The sequence below is a fragment of the Narcine bancroftii genome, chromosome 8, assembly GCF_036971445.1.
Source record: "Narcine bancroftii isolate sNarBan1 chromosome 8, sNarBan1.hap1, whole genome shotgun sequence".
NCBI classification, from domain to species: Eukaryota; Metazoa; Chordata; class Chondrichthyes; order Torpediniformes; family Narcinidae; genus Narcine; species Narcine bancroftii.
In genome coordinates, this window is record NC_091476.1 from 81,993,691 (window position 1) to 82,017,893 (window position 24,203).

Below are 24,203 nucleotides of genomic sequence, written 5' to 3' on the forward strand. Positions count from 1 at the left end.
TGGGGCTACGCTCCTCGTGACGGGACGGGGCTTCACTCCTCGTGACAGGACGGGTCTTCGCTCCTCGTGACGGGACGGGACTTCCATCCTCGTGACGGGACGGGGCTTCCCTCCTCGTGACGGGACGGGGCTTCGCTCCTTGTCCCTGCCATGGGAATGTGTGACGGGAATTGGCTTCGCTCTGTGTGAAGGTATGGGGCTTCACTCTGTCTCCCCGCCCCTGGAGTGTGTGAAGGGTTCGGGTTTGCTCTGAGTCCCTGCCCCAGGTGTGTGTGAAGGGACGGGACGGGGCTTCGCTCCGTGTGACGGAAGGGACTTCGTTGCGTGTGACGGGACGGGGCTTCGCTCCGTGTGACGGGACGGGGCTTTGCTCCGTGTGACGGGACGGGTCTTCGCTCCATGTGGGACGGGACTTCGCTCGTGTGACAGGACGGTGCTTCGGTCCGTGTGACGGAAGGGACTTCGTTCCGTGTGACGGGACGGGGCTTCGCTCCGTGTGACGGGACAGGGCTTTGCTCCGTGTGACGGGACGGGTCTTCGCTCCGTGTGGGACGGGACTTTGCTCGTGTGACGGGACGGGGCTTCTCTCCTTGTGACGTGACGGGGCATCTCTCCTCGTGACGGGACGGGGCTTCTCTCCTTGTGACGGGACGGGGCTTCGCTCCTTGTGACGGGACAGGGCTTCGCTCCGTGTGACGGGATAGGGTGAGACTTTACTCTGTGTGACGGGTCAGGGCTTTATTCTGTGTCCCTGCCTCGGGAGAGTGTGACGGGATGGTGCTTCGCTCTGTGTGACTGGACAGGACTTCACTCTGTCTCCCCGTCCCTGGAGTGTTTGACGGGACGGGGCGACCCTTTGTGTGACGGGACGTGGCGACGCTACGTGACTCCGCTCCAGCATTGTGTGATGGGATGGCGCTTCAATCTCTGTCCCTGCCCCGGGAGTGTGACGGGACGGGGATCCAGTCCGTGTAAAGGGTCGGGGCTTCGCTCCGTGTGACGGGAGTGGACGAGGCTTTGCTCTGTGTGACGGAATGGGGATTTACTCTGTGTCCCTGCCCCGGGAGTGTGTGAAGGGTTGGGGCTTTGTTCTGTGTGACGGGATGGGTCTTCACTCTGTGTGAAGGGACGGGGCTTCTCTCTGTGTGACGTGACGGGGCTTCGCTCCTCGTGACGGTACGGGGCTTCGCTCCTCGTGATGGGACAGGGCTTTGCTCTGTGTCCCTGCCCCGGGAATGTGTGAAGGGTTGGGGCTTTGCTCTGTGTCTACACCCCAGGTATGTGTGAAGGGACGGGGATTTGCTCTGTGTGACGGGACGGCTTTGCTCTGTGTGACGGGACGGGGCTTTGCTCTGCGTGACGGGATGGGATTTCACTCTGTGTGACGGGAAGGGGCTTCTCTCTGTGTGAAGGGACGGGGCTTCGCTCTACGTGACGGGACAGGACTTTGCTCCATGTGACGGGTCGGGGCTTCGCAGCGTGTGACGGGACGGTGCTTTGCTCCGTGTGACGGGACGTGGCTTCGATCCGTATGACGGGACGGGGCTTCGCTCTTCGTGACGGGACGCGGCTTCACTCTGTTTCACCGCCCCTGGAGTTTTTGGCGGGACGGGGCGACGCTTTGTGTGATTGGACGGGGCGATGCTACGTGCCTCCGCCCCAGCATTGTGCGACGGGATGGTGCTTCACTCTCTGTCCCTGCCCCGGGAGTGTGACGGGACGGGGATTCGCTCCGTGTGACGTATAGGTGCTTCGCTCCGTGTGACGGGAGAGGACGAGGATTTGCTCTGCGTAACGGGACAGGGCCTCGCTCTTTGTGACGGGACCGGGATTTACTCTGTGTCCCGGCCCCGTGAGTGTGTGAAGGGTTGGAGCTTTGCTCTGTGTCCCCACCCCAGGTTTGTGTGACGGGATGGGGCTTTGCTCTGTGTGACGGGACGGGGCTTTGCTCTGTGTGACGGGACGGGGCTTTGCTCTGTGTGACGGGATGGGTCTTCACTCTGTGTGAGGTGACGGGGCTTCTATCTGTGTGACGAGACGGGGCTTCGCTCCACGTGACGGGACGGGGCTTTGCTCCTCGTGACGGGACGGGGCTTCGCTCCTCATGACGGGACGGGGCTTCGCTCTTTGTGACGGGACGGGGCTTCGCTCCTCGTGACGGGACGGGACTTCGCTCCTCGTGACGGGACTGGGCTTCGCTCCTCTTGACGGGTCGGGGCTTCGCTCCTCGTGACGGGACGGGGCTTCGCTCCTCGTGATGGGACGGGGCTTCGATCCGTATGACGGGACGGGGCTTCGCTCTGCGTGACGGGACGCGGCTTCACTCCGTTTCACTGCCCCTGGAGTTTTTGGCGGGACGGGGCGACGCTTTGTGTGATGGGACGGGGCGATGCTACGTGCCTCCGCCCCAGCATTGTGCGACGGGATGGTGCCTCACTCTCTTCCCTGCCCTGGGAGTGTGACGGGACGGGGCTTCGCTCCGTGTGACATATAGGGGCTTCGATCCGTGTGACGGGAGAGGACGAGGATTTGCTCTGCGTAACGGGACAGGGCCTCGCTCTTTGTGACGGGACCGGGATTTACTCTGTGTCCCGGCCCCGGGAGTGTGTGAAGGGTTGGAGCTTTGCTCTGTGTCCCCACCCCAGGTTTGTGTAACGGTATGGGGCTTTGCTCTGTGTGACGGGACGGGGCTTTGCTCTGTGTGACGGGACGGGGCTTTGCTCTGTGTGACGGGATGGGTCTTCACTCTGTGTGACGGGACGGGGCTTCTCTCTGTGTGACGAGACGGGGCTTCGCTCCACGTGACGGGACGGGACTTCGCTCCTCGTGACGGGACGGGGCTTCGCTCCTCGTGACGGGACGGGGCTTCGCTCCTCGTGACGGGACGGGGCTTGCTCCTTGTGACGGGACAGGGCTTCTCTCCTCGTGACGGGACGGGGCTTCGCTCCACGTGACGGGACGGGGCTTCTCTCCTCGTGACGGGACGGGGCTTCGCTCCTCGTGACGGGACGGGGCTTCGCTCCTCGTGACGGGACGGGGCTTCGCTCTTTGTGACGGGACGGGGCTTCGCTCCTCGTGACGGGACGGGGCTTCACTCCTCGTGACGGGACGGGGCTTCGCTCCACGTGACGGGATGGGGCTTCCCTCCTCGTGACGGGACTGGGCTTCGCTCCTCTTGACGGGATGCGGCTTCGCTCCTCGTGACGGTACGGGGCTTCGCTCCTTGTGACTGGACGGGGCTTCGCTCATCGTGACGGGACGGGGCTTCGCTCCTCGTGAAGGGACGGGGCTACGCTCCTCGTGACGGGACGGGGCTTCACTCCTCGTGACGGGACGGGTCTTCGCTCCTCGTGACGGGACGGGGCTTCCATCCTCGTGACGGGACGGGGCTTCGCTCCTCGTGACGGGACGGGGCTTCGCTCCGTGTGACGGAAGGGACTTCGTTGCGTGTGACGGGACGGGGCTTCGCTCCGTGTGACGGGACGGGGCTTTGCTCCGTGTGACGGGACGGGTCTTCGCTCGGTGTGGGACGGGACTTCGCTCGTGTGACAGGACGGTGCTTCGGTCCGTGTCACGGGATGGTGTTCGCTCCGTGTGACGGGACGGGGCTTCGCTCCGTGTGACGGGACGGCGCTTTCCTCTGTGTGACGGGACGGGGCTTTGCTCCGTGTTACGGGATGGGGCTGCGCTCTGTGTGACGGGACGGGGCTGCGCTTCGTGTGATGGGACGGGGCTGCGCTCCATGTGACGGGACGATGGCTTCTCTCCTTGTGACGGGACGGGGCATCTCTCCTCGTGACGGGACGGGGCTTCTCTCCTTGTGACGGGACGGGGCTTCGCTCCTTGTGACGGGACAGGGCTTCGCTCCGTGTGACGGGACAGGGTGAGACTTTACTCTGTGTGACGGGTCAGGGCTTTATTCTGTGTCCCTGCCTCGGGAGCGTGTGACGGGATGGTGCTTCGCTCTGTGTGACTGGACAGGACTTCACTCTGTCTCCCCGTCCCTGGAGTGTTTGACGGGACGGGGCGACCCTTTGTGTGACGGGACGTGGCGACGCTACGTGTCTCCGCTCCAGCATTGTGTGATGGGATGGCGCTTCAATCTCTGTCCCTGCCCCGGGAGTGTGACGGGACGGGGCTCCAGTCCGTGTAAAGGGTCGGGGCTTCGCTCCGTGTGACGGGTGTGGACGAGGCTTTGCTCTGTGTGACGGAATGGGGATTTACTCTGTGTCCCTGCCCCGGGAGTGTGTGAAGGGTTGGGGCTTTGTTCTGTGTGACGGGATGGGTCTTCACTCTGTGTGAAGGGACGGGGCTTCTCTCTGTGTGACGTGACGGGGCTTCGCTCCTCGTGACGGTACGGGGCTTCGCTCCTCGTGATGGGACAGGGCTTTGCTCTGTGTCCCTGCCCCGGGAATGTGTGAAGGGTTGGGGCTTTGCTCTGTGTCTACACCCCAGGTATGTGTGAAGGGACGGGGCTTTGCTCTGTGTGACGGGACGGCTTTGCTCTGTGTGACGGGACGGGGCTTTGCTCTGCGTGACGGGATGGGATTTCACTCTGTGTGACGGGAAGGGGCTTCTCTCTGTGTGAAGGGACGGGGCTTCGCTTTACGTGACGGGACAGGACTTTGCTCCATGTGACGGGTCGGGGCTTCGCAGCGTGTGACGGGACGGTGCTTTGCTCCGTGTGACGGGACGTGGCTTCGATCCGTGTGACGGAACGGGGCTTCGCTCTGCGTGACGGGACGCGGCTTCACTCTGTTTCACCGCCCCTGGAGTTTTTGGCGGGACGGGGCGACGCTTTGTGTGATTGGACGGGGCGATGCTACGTGCCTCCGCCCCAGCATTGTGCGACGGGATGGTGCTTCACTCTCTGTCCCTGCCCCGGGAGTGTGACGGGACGGGGATTCGCTCCGTGTGACGTATAGGTGCTTCGCTCCGTATGACGGGAGAGGACGAGGATTTGCTCTGCGTAACGGGACAGGGCCTCGCTCTTTGTGACGGGACCGGAATTTACTCTGTGTCCCGGCCCCGGGAGTGTGTGAAGGGTTGGAGCTTTGCTCTGTGTCCCCACCCCAGGTTTGTGTGACGGGATGGGGCTTTGCTCTGTGTGACGGGACGGGGCTTTGCTCTGTGTGACGGGACGGGGCTTTGCTCTGTGTGACGGGATGGGTCTTCACTCTGTGTGATGGGACGGGGCTTCTCTCTGTGTGACGAGACGGGGCTTCGCTCCACGTGACGGGATGGGACTTCGCTCCTCGTGACGGGACGGGGCTTCGCTCCTCGTGACTGGACGGTGCTTCGCTCCTCGTGACGGGACGGGGCGTCGCTCCTCGTGACGGGACGGGGCTTGCTCCTCGTGATGGGACGGGGATTCTCTCCTCGTGACGGGACGGGGCTTCGCTCCACGTGACGGGACGGAGCTTCGCTCCTCGTGACGCGACGGGGCTTCGCTCCTCTTGACGGGACGGGGCTTAGCTCCTTGTGACGGGACGGGGCTTCGCTCCTTGTCCCTGCCATGGGAGTGTGTGACGGGAAGTGGCTTCGCTCTGTATGACGGTATGGGGCTTCACTCTGTCTTCCCGCCCCAGGAGTGTGTGAAGGGTTGGGGCTTTGCTGTGAGTCCCTGCCCCAGGTGTGTGTGATGGGACGGGACGGGGCATCGCTCCGTGTGATGGAAGGGCTTCGTTCCGTGTGACGGGACGGGGCTTCGCTCCGCGTGACGTGACGGGGCTTCGCTCCGTGTGACGGGACGGGGCTTCGCTCCGTGTGACGGGACGGGGGTTCGCTCCGTGTGACGGGATGGGGCTTCTCTCCTAGTTACGGGACGGGGCTTCGCTCCTTGTGACGGGACGGGGCTTCGCTCCGTGTGACGGGACAGGGTGAGACTTTGCTCTGTGTGACGGGTGAGGGTTTTATTCTGTGTCCCTGCTTCGGGAGAGTGTGACGGGACGGTGCTTCGCTCTGTGAGACCTGACAGGGCTTCACTCTGTCTCCCCGTCCCTGGAGTGTTTGACGGGACGGGGCGACCCTTTGTGTGACGGGACGTGGCGACGCTACGTGTCTGCGCCCCAGCATTGTGTGACGGGATGGCGCTTCACTCTCTGTCCCTGGCACGGGAGTGTGACGGGACGGGGCTCCAGACCGTGTAAAGGGTCGGGGCTTCGCTCCGTGTGACGGGAGTGGACGAGGCTTCGCTCCGTGTGACGGGACGGGGCTTCGCTCCGCGTGACGGATCAGGACTTTGCTCTTTGTCCCTGCCCCGGGAATGTGTGAAGGGTTGGGGCTTTGCTCTGTGTCTACACCCCAGGTATTTGTGACGGGACGGGGCTTTGCTCTGTGTGACGGGACGGGCTTTGCTCTGTGTGACGGGACGGGGCTTTGATCTGCGTGACGGGACGGGGCTTTGCTCTGTGTGACGGGAAGGGGATTTGCTCTGTGTGACAGGACGGGGTTTGCTCTGTGTGACGGGATGGGTCTTCACTCTGTGTGACGGGAAGTGGCTTCTCTCTGTGTGAAGGGACGGGGCTTCGCTCTATGTGACGGGACAGGACTTTGCTCCATGTGACGGGTCGGGTCTTCGCAGTGTGTGACGGGACGGTGCTTCGCTCCGTGTGACGGGACGTGGCTTCGATCCGTATGACAAGACGGGGCTTCACTCTGCGTGACGGGACGCGGCTTCACTCTGTTTCACCGCCCCAGGAGTTTTTGACGGGACGGGGCGACGCTTTGTGTGATGGGACGGGGCGATGCTACGTGCCTTCGCCCCAGCATTGTGCGACGGGATGGTGCTTCACTCTCTGTCCCTGCCCCGGGAGTGTGACGGGACGGGGCTTCGCTCCGTGTGACGGATAGGGGCTTCGCTCCGTGTGACGGGAGAGGACGAGGATTTGCTCTGCGTAACGGGACAGGGCCTCGCTCTTTGTGACGGGACCGGGATTTACTCTGTGTCCCGGCCCCGGGAGTGTGTGAAGGGTTGGAGCTTTGCTCTGTGTCCCCACCCCAGGTTTGTGTAACGGAATGGGGCTTTGCTCTGTGTGACGGGACGGGGCTTTGCTCTGTGTGACGGGACGGGGCTTTGCTCTGTGTGACGGGATGGGTCTTCACTCTGTGTGACGGGACGGGGCTTCTCTCTGTGTGACGAGACGGGGCTTCGCTCCACGTGACGGGACGGGACTTCGCTCCTCGTGACGGGACGGGGCTTCGCTCCTCGTGACGGGACGGGGCTTCGCTCCTCGTGACGGGACGGGGCTTGCTCCTTGTGACGGGACAGGGCTTCTCTCCTCGTGACGGGACGGGGCTTCGCTCCACGTGACGGGACGGGGCTTCGCTCCTCGTGACGGGACGGGGCTTCGCTCCTCGTGACGGGACGGGGCTTGCTCCTTGTGACGGGACAGGGCTTCTCTCCTCGTGACGGGACGGGGCTTCGCTCTTTGTGACGGGACGGGGCTTCGCTCCTCGTGACGGGACGGGGCTTCGCTCCTCGTGACGGGACGGGGCTTCGCTCCACGTGACGGGATGGGGCTTCCCTCCTCGTGACGGGACCGGGCTTCGCTCCTCTTGACGGGACGCGGCTTCGCTCCTCGTGACGGTACGGGGCTTCGCTCCTTGTGACTGGACGGGGCTTCGCTCATCGTGACGGGACGGGGCTTCGCTCCTCGTGAAGGGATGGGGCTACGCTCCTCGTGACGGGACGGGGCTTCACTCCTCGTGACAGGACGGGTCTTCGCTCCTCGTGACGGGACGGGACTTCCATCCTCGTGACGGGACGGGGCTTCCCTCCTCGTGACGGGACGGGGCTTTTCTCCTTGTCCCTGCCATGGGAATGTGTGACGGGAATTGGCTTCGCTCTGTGTGAAGGTATGGGGCTTCACTCTGTCTCCCCGCCCCTGGAGTGTGTGAAGGGTTCGGGTTTGCTCTGAGTCCCTGCCCCAGGTGTGTGTGAAGGGACGGGACGGGGCTTCGCTCCGTGTGACGGAAGGGACTTCGTTGCGTGTGACGGGACGGGGCTTCGCTCCGTGTGACGGGACGGGGCTTTGCTCCGTGTGACGGGACGGGTCTTCGCTCCATGTGGGACGGGACTTCGCTCGTGTGACAGGACGGTGCTTCGGTCCGTGTGACGGAAGGGACTTCGTTCCGTGTGACGGGACGGGGCTTCGCTCCGTGTGACGGGACAGGGCTTTGCTCCGTGTGACGGGACGGGTCTTCGCTCCGTGTGGGACGGGACTTTGCTCGTGTGACGGGACGGGGCTTCTCTCCTTGTGACGTGACGGGGCATCTCTCCTCGTGACGGGACGGGGCTTCTCTCCTTGTGACGGGACGGGGCTTCGCTCCTTGTGACGGGACAGGGCTTCGCTCCGTGTGACGGGACAGGGTGAGACTTTACTCTGTGTGACGGGTCAGGGCTTTATTCTGTGTCCCTGCCTCGGGAGAGTGTGACGGGATGGTGCTTCGCTCTGTGTGACTGGACAGGACTTCACTCTGTCTCCCCGTCCCTGGAGTGTTTGACGGGACGGGGCGACCCTTTGTGTGACGGGACGTGGCGACGCTACGTGACTCCGCTCCAGCATTGTGTGATGGGATGGCGCTTCAATCTCTGTCCCTGCCCCGGGAGTGTGACGGGACGGGGCTCCAGTCCGTGTAAAGGGTCGGGGCTTCGCTCCGTGTGACGGGAGTGGACGAGGCTTTGCTCTGTGTGACGGAATGGGGATTTACTCTGTGTCCCTGCCCCGGGAGTGTGTGAAGGGTTGGGGCTTTGTTCTGTGTGACGGGATGGGTCTTCACTCTGTGTGAAGGGACGGGGCTTCTCTCTGTGTGACGTGACGGGGCTTCGCTCCTCGTGACGGTACGGGGCTTCGCTCCTCGTGATGGGACAGGGCTTTGCTCTGTGTCCCTGCCCCGGGAATGTGTGAAGGGTTGGGGCTTTGCTCTGTGTCTACACCCCAGGTATGTGTGAAGGGACGGGGATTTGCTCTGTGTGACGGGACGGCTTTGCTCTGTGTGACGGGACGGGGCTTTGCTCTGCGTGACGGGATGGGATTTCACTCTGTGTGACGGGAAGGGGCTTCTCTCTGTGTGAAGGGACGGGGCTTCGCTCTACGTGACGGGACAGGACTTTGCTCCATGTGACGGGTCGGGGCTTCGCAGCGTGTGACGGGACGGTGCTTTGCTCCGTGTGACGGGACGTGGCTTCGATCCGTATGACGGGACGGGGCTTCGCTCTTCGTGACGGGACGCGGCTTCACTCTGTTTCACCGCCCCTGGAGTTTTTGGCGGGACGGGGCGACGCTTTGTGTGATTGGACGGGGCGATGCTACGTGCCTCCGCCCCAGCATTGTGCGACGGGATGGTGCTTCACTCTCTGTCCCTGCCCCGGGAGTGTGACGGGACGGGGATTCGCTCCGTGTGACGTATAGGTGCTTCGCTCCGTGTGACGGGAGAGGACGAGGATTTGCTCTGCGTAACGGGACAGGGCCTCGCTCTTTGTGACGGGACCGGGATTTACTCTGTGTCCCGGCCCCGTGAGTGTGTGAAGGGTTGGAGCTTTGCTCTGTGTCCCCACCCCAGGTTTGTGTGACGGGATGGGGCTTTGCTCTGTGTGACGGGACGGGGCTTTGCTCTGTGTGACGGGACGGGGCTTTGCTCTGTGTGACGGGATGGGTCTTCACTCTGTGTGAGGTGACGGGGCTTCTATCTGTGTGACGAGACGGGGCTTCGCTCCACGTGACGGGACGGGGCTTTGCTCCTCGTGACGGGACGGGGCTTCGCTCCTCATGACGGGACGGGGCTTCGCTCTTTGTGACGGGACGGGGCTTCGCTCCTCGTGACGGGACGGGACTTCGCTCCTCGTGACGGGACTGGGCTTCGCTCCTCTTGACGGGTCGGGGCTTCGCTCCTCGTGACGGGACGGGGCTTCGCTCCTCGTGATGGGACGGGGCTTCGATCCGTATGACGGGACGGGGCTTCGCTCTGCGTGACGGGACGCGGCTTCACTCCGTTTCACTGCCCCTGGAGTTTTTGGCGGGACGGGGCGACGCTTTGTGTGATGGGACGGGGCGATGCTACGTGCCTCCGCCCCAGCATTGTGCGACGGGATGGTGCCTCACTCTCTTCCCTGCCCTGGGAGTGTGACGGGACGGGGCTTCGCTCCGTGTGACATATAGGGGCTTCGATCCGTGTGACGGGAGAGGACGAGGATTTGCTCTGCGTAACGGGACAGGGCCTCGCTCTTTGTGACGGGACCGGGATTTACTCTGTGTCCCGGCCCCGGGAGTGTGTGAAGGGTTGGAGCTTTGCTCTGTGTCCCCACCCCAGGTTTGTGTAACGGTATGGGGCTTTGCTCTGTGTGACGGGACGGGGCTTTGCTCTGTGTGACGGGACGGGGCTTTGCTCTGTGTGACGGGATGGGTCTTCACTCTGTGTGACGGGACGGGGCTTCTCTCTGTGTGACGAGACGGGGCTTCGCTCCACGTGACGGGACGGGACTTCGCTCCTCGTGACGGGACGGGGCTTCGCTCCTCGTGACGGGACGGGGCTTCGCTCCTCGTGACGGGACGGGGCTTGCTCCTTGTGACGGGACAGGGCTTCTCTCCTCGTGACGGGACGGGGCTTCGCTCCACGTGACGGGACGGGGCTTCTCTCCTCGTGACGGGACGGGGCTTCGCTCCTCGTGACGGGACGGGGCTTCGCTCCTCGTGACGGGACGGGGCTTCGCTCTTTGTGACGGGACGGGGCTTCGCTCCTCGTGACGGGACGGGGCTTCACTCCTCGTGACGGGACGGGGCTTCGCTCCACGTGACGGGATGGGGCTTCCCTCCTCGTGACGGGACTGGGCTTCGCTCCTCTTGACGGGATGCGGCTTCGCTCCTCGTGACGGTACGGGGCTTCGCTCCTTGTGACTGGACGGGGCTTCGCTCATCGTGACGGGACGGGGCTTCGCTCCTCGTGAAGGGACGGGGCTACGCTCCTCGTGACGGGACGGGGCTTCACTCCTCGTGACGGGACGGGTCTTCGCTCCTCGTGACGGGACGGGGCTTCCATCCTCGTGACGGGACGGGGCTTCCCTCCTCGTGACGGGACGGGGCTTCGCTCCTTGTCCCTGCCATGGGAATGTGTGACGGGAATGGGCTTCGCTCTGTGTGACAGTATGGGGCTTCACTCTGTCTCCCCGCCCCTGGAGTGTGTGAAGGGTTCGGGTTTGCTCTGAGTCCCTGCCCCAGGTGTGTGTGACGGGACGGGACGGGGCTTCGCTCCGTGTGACGGAAGGGACTTCGTTCCGTGTGACGGGACGGGGCTTCGCTCCGTGTGACGGGACGGGGCTTTGCTCCGTGTGACGGGACGGGTCTTCGCTCCATGTGGGACGGGACTTCGCTCGTGTGACAGGACGGTGCTTCGGTCCGTGTGACGGAAGGGACTTCGTTCCGTGTGACGGGACGGGGCTTCGCTCCGTGTGACGGGACGGGGCTTTGCTCCGTGTGACGGGACGGGTCTTCGCTCCGTGTGGGACGGGACTTCGCTCGTGTGACAGGACGGTGCTTCGGTCCGTGTCACGGGACGGGGCTGCGCTCCATGTGACGGAACGATGGCTTCTCTCCTTGTGACGTGACGGGGCATCTCTCCTCGTGACGGGACGGGACTTCTCTCCTTGTGACGGGACGGGGCTTCGCTCCTTGTGACGGGACAGGGCTTCGCTCCGTGTGACGGGACAGGGTGAGACTTTACTCTGTGTGACGGGTATGGGCTTTATTCTGTGTCCCTGCCTCGGGAGAGTGTGACGGGATGGTGCTTCGCTCTGTGTGACTGGACAGGACTTCACTCTGTCTCCCCGTCCCTGGAGTGTTTGACGGGACGGGGCGACCCTTTGTGTGACGGGACGTGGCGACGCTACGTGACTCCGCTCCAGCATTGTGTGATGGGATGGCGCTTCAATCTCTGTCCCTGCCCCGGGAGTGTGACGGGACGGGGCTCCAGTCCGTGTAAATGGTCGGGGCTTCGCTCCGTGTGACGGGAGTGGACGAGGCTTTGCTCTGTGTGACGGAATGGGGATTTACTCTGTGTCCCTGCCCCGGGAGTGTGTGAAGGGTTGGGGCTTTGTTCTGTGTGACGGGATGGGTCTTCACTCTGTGTGAAGGGACGGGGCTTCTCTCTGTGTGACGTGACGGGGCTTCGCTCCTCGTGACGGTACGGGGCTTCGCTCCTCGTGATGGGACAGGGCTTTGCTCTGTGTCCCTGCCCCGGGAATGTGTGAAGGGTTGGGGCTTTGCTCTGTGTCTACACCCCAGGTATGTGTGAAGGGACGGGGCTTTGCTCTGTGTGACGGGACGGCTTTGCTCTGTGTGACGGGACGGGGCTTTGCTCTGCCTGACGGGATGGGATTTCACTCTGTGTGACGGGAAGGGGCTTCTCTCTGTGTGAAGGGACGGGGCTTCGCTCTACGTGACGGGACAGGACTTTGCTCCATGTGACGGGTCGGGGCTTCGCAGCGTGTGACGGGACGGTGCTTTGCTCCGTGTGACGGGACGTGGCTTCGATCCGTATGACGGGACGGGGCTTCGCTCTTCGTGACGGGACGCGGCTTCACTCTGTTTCACCGCCCCTGGAGTTTTTGGCGGGACGGGGCGACGCTTTGTGTGATTGGACGGGGCGATGCTACGTGCCTCCGCCCCAGCATTGTGCGACGGGATGGTGCTTCACTCTCTGTCCCTGCCCCGGGAGTGTGACGGGACGGGGATTCGCTCCGTGTGACGTATAGGTGCTTCGCTCCGTGTGACGGGAGAGGACGAGTATTTGCTCTGCGTAACGGGACAGGGCCTCGCTCTTTGTGACGGGACCGGGATTTACTCTGTGTCCCGGCCCCGTGAGTGTGTGAAGGGTTGGAGCTTTGCTCTGTGTCCCCACCCCAGGTTTGTGTGACGGGATGGGGCTTTGCTCTGTGTGACGGGACGGGGCTTTGCTCTGTGTGACGGGACGGGGCTTTGCTCTGTGTGACGGGATGGGTCTTCACTCTGTGTGAGGTGACGGGGCTTCTATCTGTGTGACGAGACGGGGCTTCGCTCCACGTGACGGGACGGGGCTTTGCTCCTCGTGACGGGACGGGGCTTCGCTCCTCGTGACGGGACGGGGCTTCGCTCTTTGTGACGGGACGGGGCTTCGCTCCTCGTGACGGGACGGGACTTCGCTCCTCGTGACGGGACGGGGCTTCGCTCCTCTTGACGGGTCGGGGCTTCGCTCCTCGTGACGGGACGGGGCTTCGCTCCTCGTGACGGGACGGGGCTTCGATCCGTATGACGGGACAGGGCTTCGCTCTGCGTGACGGGACGCGGCTTCACTCCGTTTCACCGCCCCTGGAGTTTTTGGCGGGACGGGGCGACGCTTTGTGTGATGGGACGGGGCGATGCTACGTGCCTCCGCCCCAGCATTGTGCGACGGGATGGTGCCTCACTCTCTTCCCTGTCCTGGGAGTGTGACGGGACGGGGCTTCGCTCCGTGTGACATATAGGGGCTTCGCTCCGTGTGACGGGAGAGGACGAGGATTTGCTCTGCGTAACGGGACAGGGCCTCGCTCTTTGTGACGGGACCGGGATTTACTCTGTGTCCCGGCCCCGGGAGTGTGTGAAGGGTTGGAGCTTTGCTCTGTGTCCCCACCCCAGGTTTGTGTAACGGTATGGGGCTTTGCTCTGTGTGACGGGACGGGGCTTTGCTCTGTGTGACGGGACGGGGCTTTGCTCTGTGTGACGGGATGGGTCTTCACTCTGTGTGACGGGACGGGGCTTCTCTCTGTGTGACGAGACGGGGCTTCGCTCCTCGTGATGGGACGGGGCTTCGCTCCTCGTGACGGGACAGGGCTTCGCTCCATGTGACTGGATGGGGCTTCCCTCCTCGTGACGGGACTGGGCTTCGCTCCTCTTGACGGGACGCGGCTTCGCTCCTCGTGACGGTACGGGGCTTCGCTCCTTGTGACTGGACGGGGCTTCGCTCATTGTGACGGGACGGGGTTTCGCTCCTCGTGAAGGGACGGGGCTACGCTCCTCGTGACGGGACGGGGCTTCGCTCCTCGTGAAGGGACGGGGCTACGCTCCTCGTGACGAGACGGGGCTTCACTCCTCGTGACGGGACGGGTCTTCGCTCCTCGTGACGGGACGGGGCTTCGCTCCACGTGACGGGACGGAGCTTCGCTCCTCGTGACGCGACGGGGCTTCGCTCCTCTTGACGGGACGTGGCTTCGCTCCTTGTGACGGGACGGGGCTTCGCTCCTTGTCCCTGCCATGGGAGTGTGTGACGGGAAGGGGCTTCGCTCTGTATGACGGTATGGGGCTTCACTCTGTCATCCCGCCCCAGGAGTGTGTGAAGGGTTTGGGCTTTGCTGTGAGTCCCTGCCCCAGTTGTGTGTGATGGGACAGGACGGGGCATCGCTCCGTGTGATGGAAGGGCTTCGTTCCGTGTGACGGGACTGGGCTTCGCTCCGCGTGACGGGACGGGGCTTCGCTCCGTGTGACGATACGGGGCTTCGCTCCGTGTGACGGGACGGGGGTTCGCTCCGTGTGACGGGATGGGGCTTCTCTCCTAGTGACGGGACGGGGCTTCGCTCCTCGTGACGGGACGGGGCTTCGCTCCGTGTGACGGGACAGGGTGAGACTTTGCTCTGTGTGACGGGTGAGTGTTTTATTCTGTGTCCCTGCCTCGGGAGAGTGTGACGGGACGGTGCTTCGCTCTGTGTGACCTGACAGGGCTTCACTCTGTCTCCCCGTCCCTGGAGTGTTTGACGGGACGGGGCGATCCTTTGTGTGACGGGACGTGGCGACGCTACGTGTCTGCGCCCCAGCATTGTGTGACGGGATGGCGCTTCACTCTCTGTCCCTGGCACGGGAGTGTGACGGGACGGGGCTCCAGACCGTGTAAAGGGTCGGGGCTTCGCTCCGTGTGACGGGAGTGGACGAGGCTTCGCTTCGTGTGACGGGACGGGGCTTCGCTCCGCGTGACGGATCAGGACTTTGCTCTGTGTCCCTGCCCCGGGAATGTGTGAAGGGTTGGGGCTTTGCTCTGTGTCTACACCCCAGGTATTTGTGACGGGACGGTGCTTTGCTCTGTGTGACGGGACGGGCTTTGCTCTGTGTGACGGGACGGGGCTTTGATCTGCGTGACGGGACGGGGCTTTGCTCTGTGTGACGGGAAGGGGATTTGCTCTGTGTGACAAGACGGGGTTTGCTCTGTGTGACGGGATGGGTCTTCACTCTGTGTGACGGGAAGTGGCTTCTCTCTGTGTGAAGGGACGGGGCTTCGCTCTATGTGACGGGACAGGACTTTGCTCCATGTGACGGGTCGGGTCTTCGCAGTGTGTGACGGGACGGTGCTTCGGTCCATGTGACGGGTCGCGGCTTCACTCTGTTTCACCGCCCCAGGAGTTTTTGACGGGACGGGGCGACGCTTTGTGTGATGGGACGGGGCAATGCTACGTGCCTTCGCCCCAGCATTGTGCGACGGGATGGTGCTTCACTCTCTGTCCCTGCCCCGGGAGTGTGGCGGGACGGGGCTTCGCTCCGTGTGACGGATAGGGGCTTCGCTCCATGTGACGGGAGAGGACGAGGATTTGCTCTGCGTAACGGGACAGGGCCACGCTCTTCGTGACGGGACCGGGATTTACTCTGTGTCCCGGCCCCGTGAGTGTGAGAAGGGTTGGAGCTTTGCTCTGTGTCCCCACCCCAGGTTTGTGTGACGGGATGGGGCTTTGCTCTGTGTGACGGGACGGGGCTTTGCTCTGTGTGACGGGACGGGGCTTTGCTCCTCGTGACGGGACGGGGCTTCGATCCGTATGACGGGACGGGGCTTCGCTCTGCGTGACGGGACGCGGCTTCACTCTGTTTCACCGCCCTTGGAGTTTTAGGCGGGACGGGGCGACGCTTTGTGTGATGGGACGGGGCGATGCTACGTGCCTCCGCCCCAGCATTGTGCGACGGGATGGTGCCTCACTCTCTTCCCTGCCCTGGGAGAGTGACGGGACGGGGCTTCGCTCCCTGTGACATATAGGGGCTTCGCTCCGTGTGACGGGACAGGACGAGGATTTGCTCTGCGTAACGGGACAGGGCCTCGCTCTTTGTGATGGGACCGGGATTTACTCTGTGTCCCGGCCCCGGGAGTGTGTGAAGGGTTGGAGCTTTGCTCTGTGTCCCCACCCCAGGTTTGTGTAACGGTATGGGGCTTTGCTCTGTGTGACGGGACGGGGCTTTGCTCTGTGTGACGGGACGGGGCTTCGCTCATCGTGACGGGACGGGGCTTCGCTCCTCGTGAAGGGACGGGGCTACGCTCCTCGTGACGGGACGGGGCTTCACTCCTCGTGACGGGACGGGTCTTCGCTCCTCGTGACGGGACGAGGCTTCGATCCTCGTGACGGGACGGGGCTTCCCTCCTCGTGACGGGACGGGGCTTCGCTCCTTGTCCCTGCCATGGGAGTGTGTGACGGGAATGGGCTTCGCTCTGTGTGACGGTATGGGGCTTCACTCTGTCTCCCCGCCCCTGGAGTGTGTGAAGGGTTCGGGTTTGCTCGGAGTCCCTGCCCCAGGTGTGTGTGACGGGACGGGACGGGGCTTCGCTCCGTGTGACGGAAGGGACTTCGTTGCGTGTGACGGGACGGGGCTTCGCTCCGTGTGACGGGACGGGGCTTTGCTCCGTGTGACGGGACGGGTCTTCGCTCGGTGTGGGACGGGACTTCGCTCGTGTGACAGGACGGTGCTTCGGTCCGTGTCACGGGATGGTGTTCGCTCCGTGTGACGGGACGGGGCTTCGCTCCGTGTGACGGGACGGCGCTTTCCTCTGTGTGACGGGACGGGGCTTTGCTCCGTGTTACGGGATGGGGCTGCGCTCTGTGTGACGGGACTGGGCTTCGCTCCTCTTGACGGGACGCGGCTTCGCTCCTCGTGACGGTACGGGGCTTCGCTCCTTGTGACTGGACGGGGCTTCGCTCATTGTGACGGGACGGGGTTTCGCTCCTCGTGAAGGGACGGGGCTACGCTCCTCGTGACGGGACGGGGCTTCGCTCCTCGTGAAGGGACGGGGCTACGCTCCTCGTGACGAGACGGGGCTTCACTCCTCGTGACGGGACGGGTCTTCGCTCCTCGTGACGGGACGGGGCTTCCCTCCTCGTGACGGGACGGGGCTTCGCTCCTTGTCCCTGCCATGGGAATGTGTGACGGGAATGGGCTTCGCTCTGTGTGACAGTATGGGGCTTCACTCTGTCTCCCCGCCCCTGGAGTGTGTGAAGGGTTCGGGTTTGCTCTGAGTCCCTGCCCCAGGTGTGTGTGATGGGACGGGACGGGGCTTCGCTCCGTGTGACGGAAGGGACTTCGTTCCGTGTGACGGGACGGGGCTTCGCTCCGTGTGACGGGACGGGGCTTTGCTCCGTGTGACGGGACGGGTCTTCGCTCCATGTGGGACGGGACTTCGCTCGTGTGACAGGACGGTGCTTCGGTCCGTGTGATGGAAGGGACTTCGTTCCGTGTGACGGGACGGGGCTTCGCTCCGTGTGACGGGACGGGGCTTTGCTCCGTGTGACGGGACGGGTCTTCGCTCCGTGTGGGACGGGACTTCGCTCGTGTGACAGGACGGTGCTTCGGTCCGTGTCACGGGACGGGGCTGCGCTCCATGTGACGTAACGATGGCTTCTCTCCTTGTGACGTGACGGGGCATCTCTCCTCGTGACGGGACGGGGCTTCGCTCCTTGTGACGGGACAGGGCTTCGCTCCGTGTGACGGGACAGGGTGAGACTTTACTCTGTGTGACGGGTCAGGGCTTTATTCTGTGTCCCTGCCTCGGGAGAGTGTGACGGGATGGTGCTTCGCTCTGTGTGACTGGACAGGACTTCACTCTGTCTCCCCGTCCCTGGAGTGTTTGACGGGACGGGGCGACCCTTTGTGTGACGGGACGTGGCGACGCTACGTGACTCCGCTCCAGCATTGTGTGATGGGATGGCGCTTCAATCTCTGTCCCTGCCCCGGGAGTGCGACGGGACGGGGCTCCAGTCCGTGTAAAGGGTCGGGGCTTCGCTCCGTGTGACGGGAGTGGACGAGGCTTTGCTCTGTGTGACGGAATGGGGATTTACTCTGTGTCCCTGCCCCGGGAGTGTGTGAAGGGTTGGGGCTTTGTTCTGTGTGACGGGATGGGTCTTCACTCTGTGTGAAGGGACGGGGCTTCTCTCTGTGTGACGTGACGGGGCTTCGCTCCTCGTGACGGTACGGGTCTTCGCTCCTCGTGATGGGACAGGGCTTTGCTCTGTGTCCCTGCCCCGGGAATGTGTGAAGGGTTGGGGCTTTGCTCTGTGTCTACACCCCAGGTATGTGTGAAGGGACGGGGCTTTGCTCTGTGTGACGGGACGGCTTTGCTCTGTGTGACGGGACGGGGCTTTGCTCTGCGTGACGGGATGGGATTTCACTCTGTGTGACGGGAAGGGGCTTCTCTCTGTGTGAAGGGACGGGGCTTCGCTCTACGTGACGGGACAGGACTTTGCTCCATGTGACGGGTCGGGGCTTCGCAGCGTGTGACGGGACGGTGCTTTGCTCCGTGTGACGGGACGTGGCTTCGATCCGTATGACGGGACGGGGCTTCGCTCTTCGTGACGGGACGCGGCTTCACTCTGTTTCACCGCCCCTGGAGTTTTTGGCGGGACGGGGCGACGCTTTGTGTGATTGGACGGGGCGATGCTACGTGCCTCCGCCCCAGCATTGTGCGACGGGATGGTGCTTCACTCTCTGTCCCTGCCCCGGGAGTGTGACGGGACAGGGATTCGCTCCGTGTGACGTATAGGTGCTTCGCTCCGTGTGACGGGAGAGGACGAGGATTTGCTCTGCGTAACGGGACAGGGCCTCGCTCTTTGTGACGGGAGCGGAATTTACTCTGTGTCCCGGCCCCGGGAGTGTGTGAAGGGTTGGAGCTTTGCTCTGTGTCCCCACCCCAGGTTTGTGTGACGGGATGGGGCTTTGCTCTGTGTGACGGGACGGGGCTTTGCTCTGTGTGACGGGACGGGGCTTTGCTCTGTGTGACGGGATGGGTCTTCACTCTGTGTGATGGGACGGGGCTTCTCTCTGTGTGACGAGACGGGGCTTCGCTCCACGTGACGGGATGGGACTTCGCTCCTCGTGACGGGACGGGGCTTCGCACCTCGTGACTGGACGGGGCTTCGCTCCTCGTGACGGGACGGGGCGTCGCTCCTCGTTACGGGACGGGGCTTGCTCCTCGTGATGGGACGGGGATTCTCTCCTCGTGACGGGACGGGGCTTCGCTCCACGTGACGGGACGGAGCTTCGCTCCTCGTGACGCGACGGGGCTTCGCTCCTCTTGACGGGACGTGGCTTCGCTCCTTGTGACGGGACGGGGCTTCGCTCCTTGTCCCTGCCATGGGAGTGTGTGACGGGAAGGGGCTTCGCTCTGTATGACGGTATGGGGCTTCACTCTGTCATCCCGCCCCAGGAGTGTGTGAAGGGTTTGGGCTTTGCTGTGAGTCCCTGCCCCAGTTGTGTGTGATGGGACAGGACGGGGCATCGCTCCGTGTGATGGAAGGGCTTCGTTCCGTGTGACGGGACTGGGCTTCGCTCCGCGTGACGGGACGGGGCTTCGCTCCGTGTGACGATACGGGGCTTCGCTCCGTGTGACGGGACGGGGGTTCGCTCCGTGTGACGGGATGGGGCTTCTCTCCTAGTGACGGGACGGGGCTTCGCTCCTCGTGACGGGACGGGGCTTCGCTCCGTGTGACGGGACAGGGTGAGACTTTGCTCTGTGTGACGGGTGAGTGTTTTATTCTGTGTCCCTGCCTCGGGAGAGTGTGACGGGACGGTGCTTCGCTCTGTGTGACCTGACAGGGCTTCACTCTGTCTCCCCGTCCCTGGATTGTTTGACGGGACGGGGCGATCCTTTGTGTGACGGGACGTGGCGACGCTACGTGTCTGCGCCCCAGCATTGTGTGACGGGATGGCGCTTCACTCTCTGTCCCTGGCACGGGAGTGTGACGGGACGGGGCTCCAGACCGTGTAAAGGGTCGGGGCTTCGCTCCGTGTGACGGGAGTGGACGAGGCTTCGCTTCGTGTGACGGGACGGGGCTTCGCTCCGCGTGACGGATCAGGACTTTGCTCTGTGTCCCTGCCCCGGGAATGTGTGAAGGGTTGGGGCTTTGCTCTGTGTCTACACCCCAGGTATTTGTGACGGGACGGTGCTTTGCTCTGTGTGACGGGACGGGCTTTGCTCTGTGTGACGGGACGGGGCTTTGATCTGCGTGACGGGACGGGGCTTTGCTCTGTGTGACGGGAAGGGGATTTGCTCTGTGTGACAAGACGGGGTTTGCTCTGTGTGACGGGATGGGTCTTCACTCTGTGTGACGGGAAGTGGCTTCTCTCTGTGTGAAGGGACGGGGCTTCGCTCTATGTGACGGGACAGGACTTTGCTCCATGTGACGGGTCGGGTCTTCGCAGTGTGTGACGGGACGGTGCTTCGGTCCATGTGACGGGTCGCGGCTTCACTCTGTTTCACCGCCCCAGGAGTTTTTGACGGGACGGGGCGACGCTTTGTGTGATGGGACGGGGCAATGCTACGTGCCTTCGCCCCAGCATTGTGCGACGGGATGGTGCTTCACTCTCTGTCCCTGCCCCGGGAGTGTGGCGGGACGGGGCTTCGCTCCGTGTGACGGATAGGGGCTTCGCTCCATGTGACGGGAGAGGACGAGGATTTGCTCTGCGTAACGGGACAGGGCCACGCTCTTCGTGACGGGACCGGGATTTACTCTGTGTCCCGGCCCCGGGAGTGTGTGAAGGGTTGGAGCTTTGCTCTGTGTCCCCACCCCAGGTTTGTGTAACGGTATGGGGCTTTGCTCTGTGTGACGGGACGGGGCTTTGCTCTGTGTGACGGGACGGGGCTTCGCTCATCGTGACGGGACGGGGCTTCGCTCCTCGTGAAGGGACGGGGCTACGCTCCTCGTGACGGGACGGGGCTTCACTCCTCGTGACGGGACGGGTCTTCGCTCCTCGTGACGGGACGAGGCTTCGATCCTCGTGACGGGACGGGGCTTCCCTCCTCGTGACGGGACGGGGCTTCGCTCCTTGTCCCTGCCATGGGAGTGTGTGACGGGAATGGGCTTCGCTCTGTGTGACGGTATGGGGCTTCACTCTGTCTCCCCGCCCCTGGAGTGTGTGAAGGGTTCGGGTTTGCTCGGAGTCCCTGCCCCAGGTGTGTGTGACGGGACGGGACGGGGCTTCGCTCCGTGTGACGGAAGGGACTTCGTTGCGTGTGACGGGACGGGGCTTCGCTCCGTGTGACGGGACGGGGCTTTGCTCCGTGTGACGGGACGGGTCTTCGCTCGGTGTGGGACGGGACTTCGCTCGTGTGACAGGACGGTGCTTCGGTCCGTGTCACGGGATGGTGTTCGCTCCGTGTGACGGGACGGGGCTTCGCTCCGTGTGACGGGACGGCGCTTTCCTCTGTGTGACGGGACGGGGCTTTGCTCCGTGTTACGGGATGGGGCTGCGCTCTGTGTGACGGGACGGGGCTGCGCTTCGTGTGACGGGACGGGGCTGCGCTCCATGTGACGGGACGATGGCTTCTCTCCTTGTGACGGGACGGGGCATCTCTCCTCGTGACGGGACGGGGCTTCTCTCCTTGTGACGGGACGGGGCTTCGCTCCTTGTGACGGGACAGGGCTTCGCTCCGTGTGACGGGACAGGGTGAGACTTTACTCTGTGTGACGGGTCAGGGCTTTATTCTGTGTCCCTGCCTCGGGAGCGTGTGACGGGATGGTGCTTCGCTCTGTGTGACTGGACAGGACTTCACTCTGTCTCCCCGTCCCTGGAGTGTTTGACGGGACGGGGCGACCCTTTGTGTGACGGGACGTGGCGACGCTACGTGTCTCCGCTCCAGCATTGTGTGATGGGATGGCGCTTCAATCTCTGTCCCTGCCCCGGGAGTGTGACGGGACGGGGCTCCAGACCGTGTAAAGGGTCGGGGCTTCGCTCCGTGTGACGGGTGTGGACGAGGCTTTGCTCTGTGTGACGGAATGGGGATTTACTCTGTGTCCCTGTCCCGGGAGTGTGTGAAGGGTTGGGGCTTTGTTCTGTGTGACGGGATGGGTCTTCACTCTGTGTGAAGGGACGGGGCTTCTCTCTGTGTGACGTGACGGGGCTTCGCTCCTCGTGACGGTACGGGGCTTCGCTCCTCGTGATGGGACAGGGCTTTGCTCTGTGTCCCTGCCCCGGGAATGTGTGAAGGGTTGGGGCTTTGCTCTGTGTCTACACCCCAGGTATGTGTGAAGGGACGGGGCTTTGCTCTGTGTGACGGGACGGCTTTGCTCTGTGTGACGGGACGGGGCTTTGCTCTGCGTGACGGGATGGGATTTCACTCTGTGTGACGGGAAGGGGCTTCTCTCTGTGTGAAGGGACGGGGCTTCGCTCTACGTGACGGGACAGGACTTTGCTCCATGTGACGGGTCGGGGCTTCGCAGCGTGTGACGGGACGGTGCTTTGCTCCGTGTGACGGGACGTGGCATCGATCCGTGTGACGGAACGGGGCTTCGCTCTGCGTGACGGGACGCGGCTTCACTCTGTTTCACCGCCCCTGGAGTTTTTGGCGGGACGGGGCGACGCTTTGTGTGATTGGACGGGGCGATGCTACGTGCCTCCGCCCCAGCATTGTGCGACGGGATGGTGCTTCACTCTCTGTCCCTGCCCCGGGAGTGTGACGGGACGGGGATTCGCTCCGTGTGACGTATAGGTGCTTCGCTCCATATGACGGGAGAGGACGAGGATTTGCTCTGCGTAACGGGACAGGGCCTCGCTCTTTGTGACGGGACGGGGCTTCGCTCCTTGTCCCTGCCATGGGAGTGTGTGACGGGAAGGGGCTTCGCTCTGTATGACGGTATGGGGCTTCACTCTGTCTTCCCGCCCCAGGAGTGTGTGAAGGGTTGGGGCTTTGCTGTGAGTCCCTGCCCCAGGTGTGTGTGATGGGACGGGACGGGGCATCGCTCCGTGTGATGGAAGGGCTTCGTTCCGTGTGACGGGACGGGGCTTCGCTCCGCGTGACGGAACGGGGCTTCGCTCCGTGTGACGGGACGGGGCTTCGCTCCGTGTGACGGGACGGGGGTTCGCTCCGTGTGACGGGATGGGGCTTCTCTCCTAGTTACGGGACGGGGCTTCGCTCCTTGTGACGGGACGGGGCTTCGCTCCGTGTGACGGGACAGGGTGAGACTTTGCTCTGTGTGACGGGTGAGGGTTTTATTCTGTGTCCCTGCTTCGGGAGAGTGTGACGGGACGGTGCTTCGCTCTGTGAGACCTGACAGGGCTTCACTCTGTCTCCCCGTCCCTGGAGTGTTTGACGGGACGGGGCGACCCTTTGTGTGACGGGACGTGGCGACGCTACGTGTCTGCGCCCCAGCATTGTGTGACGGGATGGCGCTTCACTCTCTGTCCCTGGCACGGGAGTGTGACGGGACGGGGCTCCAGACCGTGTAAAGGGTCGGGGCTTCGCTCCGTGTGACGGGAGTGGACGAGGCTTCGCTCCGTGTGACGGGACGGGGCTTCGCTCCGCGTGACGGATCAGGACTTTGCTCTTTGTCCCTGCCCCGGGAATGTGTGAAGGGTTGGGGCTTTGCTCTGTGTCTACACCCCAGGTATTTGTGACGGGACGGGGCTTTGCTCTGTGTGACGGGACGGGCTTTGCTCTGTGTGACGGGACGGGGCTTTGATCTGCGTGATGGGACGGGGCTTTGCTCTGTGTGACGGGAAGGGGATTTGCTCTGTGTGACAGGACGGGGTTTGCTCTGTGTGACGGGATGGGTCTTCACTCTGTGTGACGGGAAGTGGCTTCTCTCTGTGTGAAGGGACGGGGCTTCGCTCTATGTGACGGGACAGGACTTTGCTCCATGTGACGGGTCGGGTCTTCGCAGTGTGTGACGGGACGGTGCTTCGCTCCGTGTGACGGGACGTGGCTTCGATCCGTATGACAAGACGGGGCTTCACTCTGCGTGACGGGACGCGGCTTCACTCTGTTTCACCGCCCCAGGAGTTTTTGACGGGACGGGGCGACGCTTTGTGTGATGGGACGGGGCGATGCTACGTGCCTTCGCCCCAGCATTGTGCGACGGGATGGTGCTTCACTCTCTGTCCCTGCCCCGGGAGTGTGACGGGACGGGGCTTCGCTCCGTGTGACGGATAGGGGCTTCGCTCCGTGTGACGGGAGAGGAC

General features: G+C 63.6%; 2 protein-coding genes across 2 annotated transcripts; both read right to left on the reverse strand.

Annotated features, from left to right (window-relative positions):
* Positions 1–201: 201 nt before the first annotated feature.
* Positions 202–3,249, reverse strand: LOC138742074 (uncharacterized). Its single transcript, XM_069896266.1, has 6 exons — positions 3,106–3,249; positions 2,464–2,697; positions 2,125–2,367; positions 1,432–1,619; positions 884–1,022; positions 202–681 (listed from the first exon to the last, which is right to left on the reverse strand). The coding sequence occupies exons 1-6, from the start codon at positions 3,247–3,249 to the stop codon at positions 202–204; spliced, it is 1,428 nt and encodes a 475-aa protein (XP_069752367.1).
* Positions 3,246–13,976, reverse strand: LOC138742075 (serine/arginine repetitive matrix protein 2-like). The gene is made up of 20 exons (XM_069896267.1): positions 13,783–13,976; positions 13,585–13,723; positions 13,211–13,368; positions 12,654–12,838; positions 12,433–12,592; positions 11,212–12,023; positions 10,772–11,013; positions 10,130–10,363; positions 9,791–10,033; positions 9,098–9,285; positions 8,550–8,688; positions 7,488–8,384; positions 6,942–7,080; positions 6,692–6,860; positions 6,143–6,254; positions 5,571–6,061; positions 4,827–5,015; positions 4,482–4,730; positions 4,062–4,200; positions 3,246–3,896 (listed from the first exon to the last, which is right to left on the reverse strand). Exons 1-20 carry the CDS (start codon positions 13,974–13,976, stop codon positions 3,246–3,248), a joined length of 5,730 nt encoding a protein of 1,909 aa, XP_069752368.1.
* Positions 13,977–24,203: the final 10,227 nt, after the last annotated feature.

Bases quoted from the DNA above. Each gene is read 5' to 3' on its own strand.
- LOC138742074 (XM_069896266.1), bottom strand. From the start codon at position 3,249: ATGAGCGAAGCCCCGTCCAGTCACAAGGAGCGAAGCCCCGTACCGTCA. The intron at 2,368-2,463 runs GTCACACTCCCA...CATCACACAAAG, and splicing joins ACGGAGCGAAGCCCCGTCCC to CGTCGCCCCGTCCCGCCAAA. The intron at 682-883 runs GTAGCGTCGCCA...CACGGAGCGAAG, and splicing joins CAATGCTGGAGCGGAGTCAC to CCCTGTCCCGTCACAAGGAG.
- LOC138742075 (XM_069896267.1), bottom strand. From the start codon at position 13,976: ATGAGCGAAGCCCCGTCCAGTCACAAGGAGCGAAGCCCCGTACCGTCA. The intron at 6,861-6,941 runs GTAAATCCCGGT...CGTCACACGGAG, and splicing joins TCCCGGGGCCGGGACACAGA to CGAAGCCCCTATCCGTCACA. The intron at 4,201-4,481 runs GCAAAGCCCCGT...TCCGTCACACAG, and splicing joins AAGCCGTCCCGTCACACAGA to AGCAAAGCCTCGTCCACACC.